At 44.7% G+C, this 16,492-nt stretch overlaps 1 protein-coding gene across 1 annotated transcript in view; it reads right to left on the bottom strand.

Moving 5' to 3' along the window:
* Positions 1-1,194: 1,194 nt before the first annotated feature.
* The window catches only part of GALNT15 (polypeptide N-acetylgalactosaminyltransferase 15), a 35,544-nt gene continuing 20,246 nt past the window's right edge, over positions 1,195-16,492 (bottom strand). Inside the window, exons 5-10 of the mRNA XM_029070017.2 lie at positions 15,295-15,412; positions 12,134-12,328; positions 6,382-6,513; positions 4,899-5,000; positions 3,841-3,984; positions 1,195-2,890 (exon numbers count right to left, since the gene is read on the bottom strand). Coding sequence (XP_028925850.1) covers positions 2,747-2,890; positions 3,841-3,984; positions 4,899-5,000; positions 6,382-6,513; positions 12,134-12,328; positions 15,295-15,412 — 835 coding nt within the window. The 3' untranslated portion in view covers positions 1,195-2,746. The remainder of the gene's footprint in view (positions 2,891-3,840; positions 3,985-4,898; positions 5,001-6,381; positions 6,514-12,133; positions 12,329-15,294; positions 15,413-16,492) is intronic.

The following is a 16,492-nucleotide window of genomic DNA, read 5'->3' as shown; positions in this document are numbered from 1 at the left end:
CTGCTGTTAGAGATCTCCTTCCAGGTCAGGCTCCTGCAGGACAAGTGCCATCTTGGCATGCACATGGCTCTTTTAAGATAGCAGGACTTGGGCTAGATTTCTAAGGCTGGCTGTGTGACAGTAGTTTTGTTTGGGTACAGGGTCCCGCCTACAACAGCTTGACCTGAAACGGGTGCCTCAAAGCTGCCCAGCAGGACCCGGCTGCCCCAACTAAATGCCGCTAGCCCATCGACTCACTGATTCTTATTCTGCTTTCTTGCCTTTTATAGCAAGGGAATAACACTTTAAATGAACCATATTTGTTAGCAGAGGATTCAAAGACGAGACATTCAAACGTGTGGGGGGAAAAAGAGTAAGGAAATGTTTATGGAAATCTCCACTGACAGGGTCTTCCTCTTCCTAGGTTTGGATACTGGGCCCGTATCTCTTGGTGCCCCACAGGCTTCCTCAGCTCCTTCCAGTTGAAGGTGGAGTCCCCGCAAGGGATCCTCGACGACACAGCGGTGAACAACATCAGGTTCCGCTGCAGCACCGGCGTAGTCCTCGAGAACCCTGGTGGGCCCTATGGTGAATACGCCTCTTGGAGTGACGCGTGCCCCAGGGGGGGGATCTGCGGGTTGCAGACCAAACAGGAACCCTACCGGGGACTCTTGTGGGACGACACAGCCCTAAATGACGTCCGCTTCTTTTGCTGTGAATAAAAGCCCTCGGGGCGCTGAATCTCCAACTCCAAGCTCTGATTCTTTTTTCTGTTCTGACATAGCGATTGGTGGATCTTAAGTGGAGGAATGATAATGAATCCCAGGGGTGCTGTCCAAGAGGGTGGAGGCATGGGGCACAGAAGCTTGCTCTAGGTAACCAGTCCCTGATCTCTGAGATCACTCCTTGTCTTTTGTTCGGTGACCAAGGTGCCAACCATAGACTTGGCTAGATGACTGAGGAAGCTCCCACACTGAGGGAGAGCCATAATAAGTAGGAGCATTGGGGAGCTGTTACAAGCATACCAGCAGGACTTTTCCTGGAGCTTCAGTTTTCTGAAAACAAAGGGCCAGGGCCGAGCTGATGAGGTCCACCATTTCTGTTGGCCAAGTGGCAAATCTGGTGGTTAAAAAAGAGGGTAGCAAGAAACACCACTCTTTTTTCAACTGAATAAACAACCTTGTCCCTTCCATTAAATATTATTAATCAGACCTCTTTCATGAAATTTATTATTGTATTTTATTATATTACTTTATACCAATGATTTATGATACAAACACAAGGTTCTGACAATAAAATTATTTTCAAAAAATAGAGCTTCTTTCTTAACCCCTAAGAGCTTCTAAATTCTCTGTTTACTACCCATCCTTAAGCTTAACAGGCTTGCCAGAGTATTCAACTTTTGCTGAGTATTTGCTTGGAAACTAACAAACCCAAAGCAAGAAACAAGGAAATTGTTTTCCTTGAGTGGCAAAGTATCAGGGATCCAAATTGTAACTGAAAGCTGTGAAGCAGAAGAGGTAATACAAGTATGATATTTGTTGTTAGCTATTTCTTGCATACAAACAAGCCCTTCTGAATAGACTCATCCCAAACATCCTACATCTTTTGACTCTTCTTGAGAGGATACTCACCTAGGAGAATGTTGAGGCCTTAGCCAAACCAGAGGGTCAGCCTGGCTCATTCACATCCTATGGGATTTTCTTTCCAGCGCAACCAAACTGCCCTACCAGGGGGTTCCCTACATGATACACACACTAAAACAGGCCAATAGAACAATTCACCTATAAAAGAAACCTGCTTCCACCACTAAACATGGCCAGTTTCAACTGCTAGATTCAATCCTCTCTATGAGCAAAAATGAGAGAGAGAGGAAGAGAAGAAAGAGCACAAAAGAGACAGAAAAACAAAAGAGAAATGAGAAAGAAATATGAAAGATAGGGAAAAGAATGAAAGGTGGGGAAAGGAGAAGAAGGGATGAGAGGATTTGGAAGAGGAACGGATCAGAGAGAGGGGCAATAGGAAGACACATCACTGGAGGCAAAAATCACTAATATGGAGAAGACTTACCTGACTCTTCTACTCTGACTATTCAGAAGGCTGCTCTGCCTGCATCTTGGCTGCCTCCAGGGACCCTAGGACCTTATTCTCCCAACTCCAGTTCTTGCCCTCTCAACCAGCCCTCTTTCTCCCCAGCCTCTAAACCTCTGACAACCTCTTCTGGTGGCTCGCAAACCTAGATTTTAAGGAGATTGGGCTACGGTTGACTGCTGCCTTCCCACTGCTGGACATAGTCCAACTCTCCTCTTGCATGTGCTTGCTCTTTCTCTGCCCTTCCCCTAAGGCCCTGCAGGCAATCACTAGGGAGAAGGCCAAAGCGGTATTGGAATAAAGCAAACAGGCCACTTGGATACCAAGGCAGAAGGTATTTAGGCCCATTTCTCAGAATATATTATGAATCTGACTTTCATGAAGGACTCAGTTCTGCAGGGTCATAGCTGAAGAGCTAAATGTTACTGTGCACATTCAGAGCCCTAGTCTTTTATAGTTGAGAGGAACATTATTGGCCTTCAGACTAGAAGAGCAGTGAATACTTCAGAAGAACAAGAGACCAGCTGCATTTCTGAAATGATGCATCATCCTAGGAGCTTTCTGTTACTGTCACAAAGAACAGAAATAAGGCCTCTTTTCCCATGCAAGGTTTTGTCATTTTTCACTCTCTGGGGCTGAAGACGAGACTCCGCTTTCAGATTGATCCTCAGGACAATCATCTTACGTCCACCTCATTGATATGTTCAAACCTCCACAACTGATTGGCTTTCTGGTCGCATAACCGTAGGTACAAGTCCTCTTGTTCACTCTCCCCGGCTTCTATGCATTTCCCAGAAAGGATGTGAACAATCCACCCATTCTAGAGAAAGAGAATTCCCCCCGCAAAAAAAAAAAAGAAAAAGAAGAAAAAAATCTATCAGCAAAAAAGAAAAGAGAGGTCTCCAACCAACTGTACAAATGGCTGTCACTAGTAGTTTCTGGTAAAATGTGTTCTAACAAGTAATGAAAGGTTTTATCTTAAATTATTGTTAGGCAGCACCATCTTTCTTACAACAAAACCAGTAACAAAAGTTCAGAGATTCAGAGTTTTTGGTGCTTCCTGGTTACTGGAAGGGAAGAGATCAATGAGCGGGGACTTCAGGGACACCAATAGCTCTTTATACTTTCTCGCTTCTCTGGTTTGGCAGTGATGGATGGGGAGACTCATGTCTGTGACTCTGTCCATTACCTTAAGTGGCTCATTGTTGTCCCTAGAGGCACAGTCCTTTCTTAATTAATTTTACTTCATACAGTTCCTCTCCAGATTAGTTGCATGTGATACAGTGAAAGGAAGGAGCCTGCTGCTAACATGGGGAAGGAAGAACTACCTATCTCAGGAAGAATATTTTAACTCTTTCAGACCACCTCAGTGCTGAATTTGGCATAAAGCAGGAAGAAATTGAATAACTGTTTTCCAGTGGCCACCGTGAACGTACTTTCAAATTGTGAACTACTCACCTTATTCTCAACTGCAGGATCAAATACAATTAATCTCTGTAGAGTAACACATTGGTATTATTGAGAAATGGCATAATTAGATTAGGTGAGTGGGTTTTAGATTTACTTTGTAGGCTTGAGTCCATCTGTAATCATAAATGACCTTTTCTAGCAAGTTAAACAACAGAGGTCAACAGATTGACCGTGTTCTAAAAAGCAAACGGTCACAGATGGGATGACCTATATTTCGGAAAACCTGAAGTTTCTTCAAATGTCCCCTGCCCGCTCATATGGTATCTAGGCTGGCGGTGGGTTCCCACAGACATTACCTACCTCCTGGACATCCCAGAGCTGCTGGTGAATGGTGTGTGCTTCTTCCAAACAATTCTGAAGAATGAGCTGCTCTTCTCTAACATCAAAGCAAAGCTGCAGCTTGGTTCCGGAGCGGATTTCCTTCCTGCTGGTGTACTCCAGGTGCTGTGATATGGGATGAGTTCACGTGGTTAGACCTTATTCAGCATTTTCATCACAGAGTATCTTAGTTTTCCCCAAAACCCTCGGTGGTTAAGATGGGCAGGGGACTAATATCCCACTATAGAATGGGGAAACAGACACTTGAAGCTATGTGCTTTTCCTAAGGTTATTCAGTGACTCAGTGCTAGAGATGGGATTTACTTCTGATCCACCTCTGCCAGCCCCACTAGATCTCTGTGCCTTCACAACTCCAAGTTTACTGAACAAGAAGCAAGAACAGCAGTGACTGTGAGCTCTCTATCTCTTGCAGTAGGAGTTCATGCTCAGTGGAGAAGCCATTACCAGCACCAGGTGGCTGGCTCTCTGTTGGCAAGCAAGGGGCTCTTTGTCACTCATTCATTCAATAGTATTTATTGAGCGCTTACTATGTGCAGAGCACTGTACTAAGCGTTTGGAATTAACAAGTCGGCAAAAGATAGAGACAGTCCCTGCTGTTTGATGGGCTTACAGTCTAATCGCCACCAGAGGGGCGCCCTCTTGGAAATAATTTCCCAATAATAAATGGGTTCTCTGTCTCCCAATCCAACCCAGCCTGGGATCATTTTCCAAAGGCCTCCCCATCTGCCTCTGCTCCATACTAGCATGAGCCTAAAGTAGCCCTGTCCTGATACTTTCCATCCATAATCAACCCCTTGAACATCTCTCTCCCCACCACCCCAGCCTTTCCCCAACCCAAAACGCCAGCAGGCACTGACAGTTCAGAAGCTCTGATCTTCATTATCTCTTCTGTGTCTTCATTGGAAAAGATCTCCCCTAATATGTCAGTCGGCCTCACCGTTCATCCGGGCCCCATGACACCTGGACCCACAGTCACTGATCTGGATTCAGGTCATCTTTAGAAGGACTGACCATCCTACCTGATGCTGACTGTCACTACAGGGAAGCAGCGTTATGGAAGAGCCTGGAATTTTCCCTTTGGATCCGCCATCCACACAGAATCCAACTCTAGTGCTGAAGAGCTGGAAACAGAGATTGAGACTGCAATGAACTCCAGGCTATGCTTTGAAAGGTAGCTTTCCCAGGTAGCTTTCTTCCCTGATCACTAAAATGAGATGATTTGGGGAGGCTTGCAGGATTCAGCTGCCATTTGCAAAATCCTCTTCCTGGTGCACAGAAACAAAATGGAATCAAAGAGGAGACACCCATCACGAGATCAATCAATCAATCAGTGGGAAGCGCATGGCCTAATGGCCTGGGAGTTAGAGGTTTTGGGTTCTAGCATCAGCTCTGCCAAATGCTTGCTGCTGCGTGACCTTGGGCAAGTCACTTAAATTCTCTGTGCCTCAGCTCTCTTGTTCTCCCAAGCCCCATGAGGGACAGGGACAGTGTCCAATCTAATTAACTTGTATCTCCCCCAGCCTTTAGAACAGTGTTTGACACATAGTAAGCACTCAACAAATACCATAAAATAACAAAAACAATAACAACAAAAATCAATCAGTGGTATTTATGGAGCACTTACTATATGAGGAGCACTGTACTATGGCTTGGGAGAACACAAGATATGGTTTTCCCTAGTCCGTGCCTGGGCATCGTTCTGATTTCCAATTAAGACCAAGCACTAGGCAGTGGGTCAACACACAGTGAGGTTTGGAAAGACGACTAGAACAATTCTGACTTATCTTGATACAAGTTATAAAGAAACCATCTGAACTCTCATCTGGATAATATTTGCAGTTCCTGGTCTTGCTTTTATGATTCTGAGGTCAGACATGTTTCTAGGAGTTAGGAGTGGATAACTCCACCTTGAAGGCTGGACAAGTATCAGGGACACCTGGGAAGGGCACCATTTCCAAGAGTCAGGCTTCTGGAAACTGCTGATGTATAATAATAATAATGTTGGTATTTGTTAAATGCTTACTATGTGCAGGGCACTGTTCTAAGTGCTGGGGGAGATACAGGGTCATCAGGTTGTCCCATGTGAGGCTCACAGTCTTCATCCCCATTTTGCAGATGAGGTAACTGAGGCACAGAGAAGTTTAGTTAATTGCCCACAGTCACACAGCTGACAAGTGGCAGAGCTGGGATTCTAACCCATGACCTCTGACTCCCAATCCTGGGCTCTTTCCACTGAGCCACGCTGCTTCTCTATGTATGATGATCACACTTCCGAAAACGTGCAGAACATCCAACTTACACTTCCTCTGGAGTGATACAACCCTGCCTAGTGGGTATTGGAGGTTTTATTGCTATTTCTGAGAAATCTTTAATCAAGTTCTGATACTAATTTAGCCTTTCATGCCAACTTTCATCCATGTGTTACAATCCACATAAAAATTATACACGAATGTCCTCCGCCTCCTCCCTCTTTTTCCATACATCCTGAAAATCAACTCTTGCCTTTCCAGAGAATCCTGGTCTGCGTTCAGATGGGTAGAGCTCAGGGTATATGTTGGATAGAAACCAGTGGAAAGTCCTGCACCCCAGTCTCCTTTGTAGCTGAAGACGTTCACTGCAATCAGGTTTCTCCACCTAAATGAGGAGGCAACAAGTGGATTATCCAGCAGTTGATGAATCAGTGGTATTTATTGAGCACTTACTGTGTGCAGAGTACTGTGCTAAGTGCCTGGGAAAGTACAATGCTTGGGAAAGCACAATACAAGAGAGTTGATAATGTGATCCCTGTCCACACGGAGGTTACAGTCTACAGGGGGAGACAGACTTTAAACTAGATTGAGGATAGGAGAAATAGTAGAATAAAAGAAAACTTACATATATATTCATTCATTCATTCATTCATTCAATAGTATTTATTGAGTGCTTACTATGTGCAGAGCACTGTACTAAGCGCTTGGAATGTACAAATTGGTAACAGATAGAGACAGTCCCTGCCCTTTGACGGGCTTACAGTCTAATCAGGGGAGACAGACAATAGACAAGAACAATGGCAATAAATATAATCAAGAATATATCATGGGGCCGAGGTCAGCACCACACTGCTTAAGGGATACACAGCCAAGTTCACAGTTGACACAGTGAGGAGGGTGGATAGGGAAATAAAGGGCTTAGTCTATAGAGGCTACTTGGAGGAGTAGTGATTTTAGGAGGGTTTTCAAGGAGTGGTAGACTGCCAGATATGAAATGGGAGGAAATTATTGGCCCAAAGGAGAACATAGTCTAAGAGTCAGTGGTGGGATAGACAAGATTGAGTTACAGAGAGAAGGTTGGTATTCAAGGAGAGAAGCAAGTGGTTTGGGTTATAGTACATCAGTGAGGTTAGGGAGAAGGGAGAAAGCTGATTGAGTGGCTCAAAGCCATTGTTAAGAAATTGCCATTTTATGCAGAGATAGATGCGCAACCATTGAAGGTTTTGGAGGAGTTGGGAGATATGGATTGAATGGTTTTTCAGAAAAATGATCCGGGGAGCAGAGTGCATTATTGACCCGGGTGGGGAGAGGCAGGAGGCAGGGAGGTCAGCAAGGTGGCTGAAGCAGCAGTTGAGGCTGGAAATGATGAATGCTTGGATCAGCATGGATTAGTAGTATTCACAAAAGACATTGGCACATCTGCAGAAACTTCAAAGCAAATGGAATTTCCACCCTTATAGGTACAGATCAGCGTCTGAAACTGGTGTGACTCAGAGATCCCTCAGCCATTGGAAGTCAGGGCAGGGATGCAGGGAGGAGCTGCGCCACCCAACAGAAGGGTGAAACCACGCAAAGCGGAGTGAGAATTTATTGGATTTATACTCTCTGTTGAACCATAATTACAAAGGAATTCCCATCCCTGCCCTCAATGAACTTACTATCTAAAGGACACCACTTGATCTTGTAGCTATTCCAATATAGCCCCCTATTGAGGTGAAGAAAAGGGCATTTTCCTGCATAAGGACTGTAGCACAGGGTCTGGAATACAGAAAGTCTATTACTTCAGAGGTCAAAAGAGTATAATCTCTTCTTTAAATGGGGTTGGCTCCCCACAATGTTATTTCATTATTATTTTTATAATTATAACTAATCTTATCAAGCAGTTAACTACCCAAAGCACATTTTCATTTTGATTCTAGCTGGTCTTAACAGGCCCTGGAGAGTGACCCATTTTAGGAATATGTGCTGTGCCCCCCAGAAATCCATCAAAGGACATGTAATAGACCATTGTACCCATGTTGCCAATATCATTCCGGTTATTTAGGAGCTGGCACTTACAGACCTCCCTGCTATCCTGCCAATATTATCTCTTCTCTGGATTTAGCAGCTTTTTTTCCTGTCAAGAAGCAGCCCGGCTTTCTAGGTGGCATTTCCCAGGAACATGCAGCAAACTCCTTTGTTGTGAAATGCGATAAAGAAATTAGGATTAATCTTGTGTTTGGAAGCAGCTTTGTTTCCGACTTCATGCATCTGACAAAACATTTGACCACATCACTTTCCTTGAAGAATGTACCGTGATGGGGAATGGAGGAGACTGAAGGGGGAGAGACTATCTAAGGTGAGCCCTTACAAGGTAAGAGATGGGATGAGGTAGCTTTGGGGGGATGTCAATTGCCATTTACCAGATAAATCAGCTTGTACTTAAACCTAAAAAGAGTGGTTGGTTAAGTATACATTAAAAGCACTCTCGAGTTAAATGTGACAGAACCGAACAGCATCTTGACTTGGCAGTGAAATGGTGAGCAGACTGAACAAAACAGTGAAGATGAACCCTTATTTGGATTTTGTTTGGGACATTTAGTTTGCTTTTCCATCCCAAGAAGGGATGTTGGAACCAACTAGCATGAGAACTGCAATTCTCTGTGAACTAGGTACCCTGAAGAAATGAGGCCTGATTCTCTCAGCCTTCAACAACCACTCTAACTCCACCGTTAACTCTCTCTTTTTTATGGTATTTATTAAACACTTACTATGTGCCAGGCACTGTACTAAGCTCTGGAGTAGATACATGATAATCAGGTTGAACCCAGTCCATGTTCCACATGGGGCTCACAGTATTAAGCGTGGCTCAGTGGAAAGAGAGCAGGCTTAGGAGTCAGAGGTCATGAGTTATAATCCCGACTCCACCACCTCTCAGCTGTGTGACTTTGGGCAAGTCACTTAACTTCTCGGTGCCTCAGTTACTTCATCTGTAAAATGGGAATTAAGATTGTGAGCCTCATGTGGGAAAACCTGATTACCCTGCATATATCCCAATGCTTAGAACAGTGCTCAGCACATAGTAAGCACTTAACAAATACCAACATGATTATTATTATTATTAATAATAATCACCATTGTACAAATGAGGTAACAGAGACACAGAGAATATAAGTAACTTGCTCAAGCTTACAAAGCAGACAAGTGGTAGAGCTGGGATTAGAATCCAGGTCTTTCTGACTCCCAGGCCTGTGCTCTATCCATTAGGCTATGCTGTTTCTCTCTCTGTGACTAGAGAACCAAACGAAACACTCAACCTCTCTTCCCTAACTGAGATAAAGAGTAGGAAACAAAGATATTTTTGTGGGTTTTGTGCACCAACGTGGGGGCTTCAGTGTTGGGAACACTGCATAGAAGAATGGCATAGCCTGTGGCCCAGCTTGTCTCCCTAAAAGCGAAAAGGACTCAGGTCACCCTGAAACAGAGCTGTCTCGGCTTTATTTTTCCTTTCACCAGAAGATGGCCCTATTCACTAAATAAAACTATGTGGCAATGAATTTCTGGGGTCCAGGCCTCCATCAAAGGAGATTGTTATACTTTGCTGCGACAGGCATGTAACTGACGTGCTCGTAGGTGTGATAGAACAGGACTCTCGTACTAACAGATGAACAAATGAAGAGTTGGAAAATGCTTCAAGAAAGATTTACAGTCCACAGCTCGAAATGCAGCACCTCGGATTAACAAAATTGTTCTCCACGGAATCACACAGAACGACCTAAGGGGTGACCAAAGGATACACCTCTCATCTTTCACCCTAGCCCCTCTCACACATCACTAGTCAAAAATTGGTGTAGGTAAGTGCAGCCTCAAAGAACTGCTGCTGCCCTGGGGGTCTCCTATTTCCACGATACCTTCCAAGAGCCAGTGTAAATCATCAGTGTATTCATTCACAGACAACTGAGACTGATTGAGTTTCTATAAATAATTTAAAAACAATGCATTTTAAACCAAAGGAAAACAAATGTTTGTCCTGCCATGATTGTCTTAAATCTTCTGGAAATGAATCAAAAGGCTCACCAACCTGATTATAATTAATTCAAATTTCTTTTAATGTTCTCTAAGTAAACAAGAGAACATCCCCATCCTTGATCATTCAAGATTGGTCAAACATCAGATGTGTAAACGAACACAAAAGCACCTATTTATTTATCCTGTGATTCCTCCTGTTTGCCAAATGGATTTCCTCACCCCTTCAGAATGCTACTAAAGACTCACCTGCCTCCCAAGAATCTCACATGACTGTGCACACACCAATCCCTTCAGTTTCACTTAGCTCACATGCAGATCTCTGGGAAAAATTCTATTTCTGACATATGGGGATGAAGATGATTTTACTTTGTAGGTATTGTGAAGACTTTTTTGTGTGTCTTTTCATTTATTGTGTCCTCCTGAACTAGACTGCAAGTTCCTACAGGGCAGGGATCACATGGTGTTCTTCAGTAAATAATCAAGGTACCTAGTACAGGTGTCCTGTCCACAAAAAATGTGTAATTGGTCTTTAGATAAACCTAGAAGATTAGTGCATCAATGAACCTCTCAGAGAAGTCTAGAGGGTTTTTTTTTCCTCTTTTTCATAAGGACCAACAAGTGCAGAGGAAAGCTTTCAGCCTTTGCCTCTTGAAAGCTCACTTTAATCCCTGAATGGGTGTAAAGACATCATGAAAAATGGGGTTATCTTGTAGATACCCTTGCCCAAGGATCCACACTGGGGAATTAGTAAGGAATGATGGTTTAAAAGATGTTTTTCTCTGGGTCTTCTTGGGAGAGTGAGTTAAGTTGGTTAAAAATAATTCCATGAGCTGGTAAATTTCTTGAGCCATTTATAAGCCTGCAGAACATTAACCTGTGCTTAGTTTAGCATGGCCTAGTGGAATGAACATGGGCCTGGGAGTCAGAGGACCTGGGCTCTAATCCTGGCTCTAATCCCGGCTCCACCACTTGTCTGCTGTGTGATCTTGGGCAATTCACTTAACTTTTCTGTGCTTCAATTCCCTCATCTGCAAAATCGAGATTCAATATCTGTTCTCCTTCTTGCTTAGATCGTAAGCCTCATGTAGGACCTGATTATCTCGAATCTACCCCATTGCTGAGTATAGTGCTTGACACATAGTAAGCATGTAACAAATAGCACAATTATTATTACTATTATTATTTGCCCAACTCAACTGGCTTGTGCTAATAGGATATTCTGGGGGCAGATTTGGACAGGGCAGAGTTTGGCCACATTAATGTAGAAGAATGCATGAGGTATTAATGGGAAGACAAACCAGAGCCTGTGACTAATGCCTAGGAGCTAAATAAGCAACTGGAGGGCATATGCTTGTTGTTTTTTTAGGGGAATCTCTCATGCCAATGCTATGGCAATTCGCCTAAACTGATCCCTCTCTCTGGGGTGTAGAGGAAACCCTGGTGCAGTGTAAGTAAAGTATCTTGCAGCATGGATTGGCTAGAATGGGGTCACCAGCCTCTAGTCTAGGGAAGTGTCTGGAGCACGTGGCCCAGAGAAACATGTAGCCTCAGCACTTCTTTGCCCACAGGCCCAACTGGTTGCCAATTTTCACTAGGATGGCTCAGAAGTAGGGCGGTACTACTGACCTAGAGTGTAGTAAGACAGTTATTTTCCAGTCCTTCATTGCTTCTCTGATGGTTTACTTTCCTCCCTCCTGAATCTCCTTTTTGAGGAGTTTGTGCATTGCAGATGAGCAGAGAGAGCTTGAGTAGGCAACTAAAGCATGGAATTTGATCTGATCATCACCTTCACCAGACTGTAAGCTCTTTGTGGACAGGGAATGTGTATGTCTATTGTTGTATTGTACCCTCCCAAATGCTTAGTAGTGTGCTCTGCACTCGGTAAGTGCTCAATAAATACGATTGAATGAATGAAGCATCTGTGTTCCATCTCTTGTGCTGATTCCCTGGGCCACAAACCTTCCCAGTCCACACCCTTGCTGGGGCTTTCCCTTTACCTTGCGCAGTGAGAAAGCCTCAGGACTGTGCTGATAAAAGATTTCTTTAAAGGAACCAAGCCAGGTTTCCGCAATCCGGATCTTGTTCCTAAGGATGGCCTCTTGGTTAGGTAAGGTGTCTGAGGCCTGGTTTCGGTAGACGTGTCCCACACGAGAACAGGGAAGAACTTCTACAGAACCACCACAGAGCCAGACCTAGAATAAAGAGAAAGTGAGCAGTAAACTCTATAAGAAAACAAAGTGCTTTGAGGCTGATCCTTTCTTAAGATATCAGTATACTGGGACCTCCAGTGAATGATAAGTAACAAGCAATGTACAGTGAATTGAATTAAAGACACCAAGTCAGAAGGGAAGATAGAGAATTGGAATGTGAGAAATCCTGTCACTCATTTTGGTTCTCTCACAGTTTTTAGAAACTCACTTCAAAGCTAGTGGGAAATATTCTCTTTTGCAATGAGTTCTACCTGCTTTTGGTGACTTGGACCTCCATTCTCCTGCGTTTGCAAGTTAACACTGAGTTTGAATTCACTATCAGGTCAAAGTGATTGGAAATGATGGCAGTTTTAAGAGAGGTAAATTCAGACTGATCTTCCTAAATCCTAGTCTATGTCTAATTTAGCTTTTAGCTGAGCTGAGGTTTATAAATAAAAATAATTTGTGGTGCAGAAAGTATGCAACTGGTAGTTGGAGGAACTGGATTGGAGAGTCCCAACTCAGTCTTTTGTGACCTTAAGCAAACCACTGAACATCTTTTTGCCTCAGTTTCCTCATCTGTAAAATGGAGATACTACCTGCCTTTCCCTTCCCCACAGGTAAAGTATGAGGACAAAAATGAGATGAGTAATGTGAAAGTGCTTTGCAAATGAAACTGTTATATAAAATCCAGGTATTATTACATATCATCTTTCACACCTATGATTTCATTCATCATCACAAGAACCCCTGGAGATAAGGGAATGGGGAGAGGTTATTATCCTTTCTTGAAAGATGTGGAAACTGAAGCACCGAGAAGGTAAATGACTTGCCCAAGATCACACTGTTAAAGCTAGAGTTAGAACCCAAGTCTCCTGCTCTCCCTTCCCAGTGCATATTCCATTAGACTCCTTTGAAATCACTCTAAAGTATGTTTCATGTTCCTTAAGTACCATTCCCATCTGATGAGCAATGCCATGGGCTCTCCTGAATCAGAGGTAAATAGGATTTAACCTTAGGATTTTAATAATAAACCTTCTGTTTCCTCACCTCCTGTTGCCATGGCCCCCTTGATCTTAAGAGTAGAAACAGTTCTGATGTTTCAGTTACAAAAGGTAACAGTGTGAGGCAACATCGGTATTATAGGATTTTCTTGGATTACACATCAAGTCCTCATTTCACTGAGGGCCTGCAGCCAACCCCGCTGCCCACACATAAACACAGTGAAGTTCAGGAATATCTCCCCCTTTAGATTGTAAACTCCTTGACGGCAGGGAGTATGTGCCTTCCTACTCATCTTCTCTCAACAGAGACAATGACCCCCTATAAATCTGGCACCTGGAACCAAGGGTCGACACTATCAGCTTTCTCCCATCAAGTTTTTGAGCCGCGGGTAGTTTGCCCAACCCATGGGCCAGAAAGGAGCCGTAAGGCCCCTACACTGGAAGTTCAGTGTAAGCAAGGAACATGTCTACCAACCATGTTATAGTGCACGCTTCCAAGGGCTTAGTACAGTGCCCTGCATAAAGTAAGCAGACAATAAATATGATTGATTTATGCGTAGTCAAGATGGCAGCTCCACTCCTTGTTCTCTTGTTGGTGACAGATGGGGGTTCTGTGGGATTCTCACTGTCCTCAAGGGGCTGCTAAAATGGATTCCGTGGGGGTAATCCAGCCCCTTCACCAGAGGCTGATTGCCTCCATACCCCTGCCTCAGGGCGCCTGCCACTAAGTCCCACGCTCTTGTGGGATGTGGACCAAGGGAGAGGGAGGACATGGGGGCAACTTACCACAGACAGAAGGGATGTATCATCCCTGTGATGTGAGGGGCAATAGTAGCCTCCCATTCCAGGCACCGCAGCAGTTGATCCTGGCTGTTTACTGGGCAGGGAAGCACCAAGGTGAGCGATAATAGCAGCCCAGGCCCATGGGCACTGGGGAAGAAGATAGCCCATCCCACACGGGCTGCATCCACTCTCCGGTCCCTCCACTTAATGATGTACTGATCGGAGCAGCCATGGCAGAGGCAGAGGTGGCAGAGGTGGTGGTGAAGGGAGCACTGACACCACAACAAAGTAGTAGGAGGCAGGGGAAGTTTTAATTTGTTGGGTCCTTTCTCCTATTATGTTCCTGAACCAGTCTCTGAGGAGAGTGATTATAATGACCTGAGTCTCCGTTCTCAAACAAAATGACAGTTGAGCCTTGATCTGGCAGAAGTCTTCAGGACCGTAAACCCAGACAAAGGAAATGATTACAACGGAGGCTTTAATCAAAAGAGACAGTGTCTAGTGCTCTCTTACCTTCTTCTCCACACTGATTTTCCTCACCCCTTCTCCTTTTCCTTCCCCTTTCTTCCTTTTTCTCCCCCAGTTTTATCTCCTTATCTTTCTTACTCTCCCCATTTTGCTCTTCAAGCCCCTCGCTCCCTCAAAGCTCTGTCCCAAGTTCACCCCCATGCTCTCCTACTGAGAGCTCACCTCCTCCAGGAGGCCTTCCCAGACTGAGGCCCCCTTTCCCTTTGCTTCACCTCCCCTCCACCCTCTGTTCCTCCCCCATCCCCTCCCCTCAGCACTGTACTCATTTATATATATTATTTAGTACCCTATTTATTTTGTTAATGAGGTGTATATCTCCTTGATTCTATTTAATTTGATGATGTTGTCTTGTTTTGTTTTGTTCTGTTTTGCTTTGCTGTCTGTCTCCCCCGTTTAGACTGTGAGCCCGTCACTGGACAGGGATTGTCTCTATCTGTAGCCGAACTGTACATCCCAAGCACTTAGTACAGTGCTCTGCACATAGCGCTCAATAAATCCTATTGAATGAATGAATGAAAATGTAAAATGGGCACCTCTGGTGCTCAGTATTCTGTAGGTGCTCAATATATGCCACTGACTGACTGACTGATTGTTAGAACACAGCAATGATCCTTGTCAACCAAGCCAGGCCTGACATTCACCTCTGGCCCTTACCCGTATAGACAGCTCCAGGTTTTCACCTCCCCACAGGGTCATGAGAGAGTCGTACGCGCCAGTGTTTTGGAAATAATGTCTGTCCATTGCCATCACTCCTCCAGGTACCACAGGACTTCTAACAAAAGGAGAAAGCAATACTGCAGTTGACATTGAGCTACGTTAACTCTACTGGGAGCTTTTTACACCCCAGAACTAGGGGAGTGGGTGTTAGGATACACTGAGACCATAGAAGGCAGGACAGGGGCAAGTCTTATTGTGGGTATCACCTCAGAGGCTGGACAGCAGACCAGCTGAGGACGTTCAGACAGGAGTGGAGAATTGCAGGCAGAGAGAACCAATAGATCTGTTGGGGAAGCTGAGCTGCCATTTAGACTTTGAATAGAGACCCTCACAGAATCCAAAGTGTGGATGGGACCACAGTAGGTCATTTAGTCCATTCCCCTGTTTCTGAAAAGGGCCACTACAAGCATTCCCAGAATGAAATGGTAGTCAGTATGATTCTGAGCTCCCAGTGCCTAGCAGCTGAGCTGGTCGTTCAGCTAGGGGTCCTCCTAGGCCAACAGGTGCCACCTCCAAATCTTTGGGGATCTTGCTACCTCAAGCTGAAGCCAGAGTTAAGGAATGCAGTGGGCAATAAGGGGACACCTTCACTAGGCTGTCCAGACAGCTGGAGGTTAGGCTCCCATAAGTGAAAAACAGATTTTCCAGGCTCACTAGGTGGATAGTGGAGGAAAATAACCAGTGGCAGTCAGGGTCGTACATAGAAGTGGACAAGGCTCTAGTCAGGGAAGATGTCACAGGACTTTGGGCTCCCAATCTAATATTGCTAGTCTGGACAGTGCACTCTGGGATGGCAGAGGCACAGTGGAGGAGCAGTGATGTTGGAGAGTGAAATTAAACAGAATCTCAGAAGTTTACCAGTGGGCTCTCTTGAAGTTCAGAGGCTGAGCAGCTGAGGGTCTTGGAGGGCTGGGTAACTGAGAAGTGGAGGGCCTCGCTGGGTTGACAATTGGGACCCTCTCCATCTGGGTGTGATTTGCTTTGGAAATCGAAACTGAGTTGCTGCCATTTACTGATTCCCGTGGTTGGGGTGGGAGATCCTCCCTCCATTCCCTGACTGCCCTGACTTTTTCCATCTGGCACCCAGCTCCTGGCATTTGGGTTTAGGGAAGAACACAGAGGAACACTGTGGCTT

This window comes from Ornithorhynchus anatinus, chromosome 8 (assembly GCF_004115215.2).
Source record: "Ornithorhynchus anatinus isolate Pmale09 chromosome 8, mOrnAna1.pri.v4, whole genome shotgun sequence".
NCBI lineage: Eukaryota > Metazoa > Chordata > Mammalia > Monotremata > Ornithorhynchidae > Ornithorhynchus > Ornithorhynchus anatinus.
The sequence above is the reverse complement of the archived record's forward strand: the minus strand, read 5'-3'. Positions and strand labels throughout refer to the sequence as shown.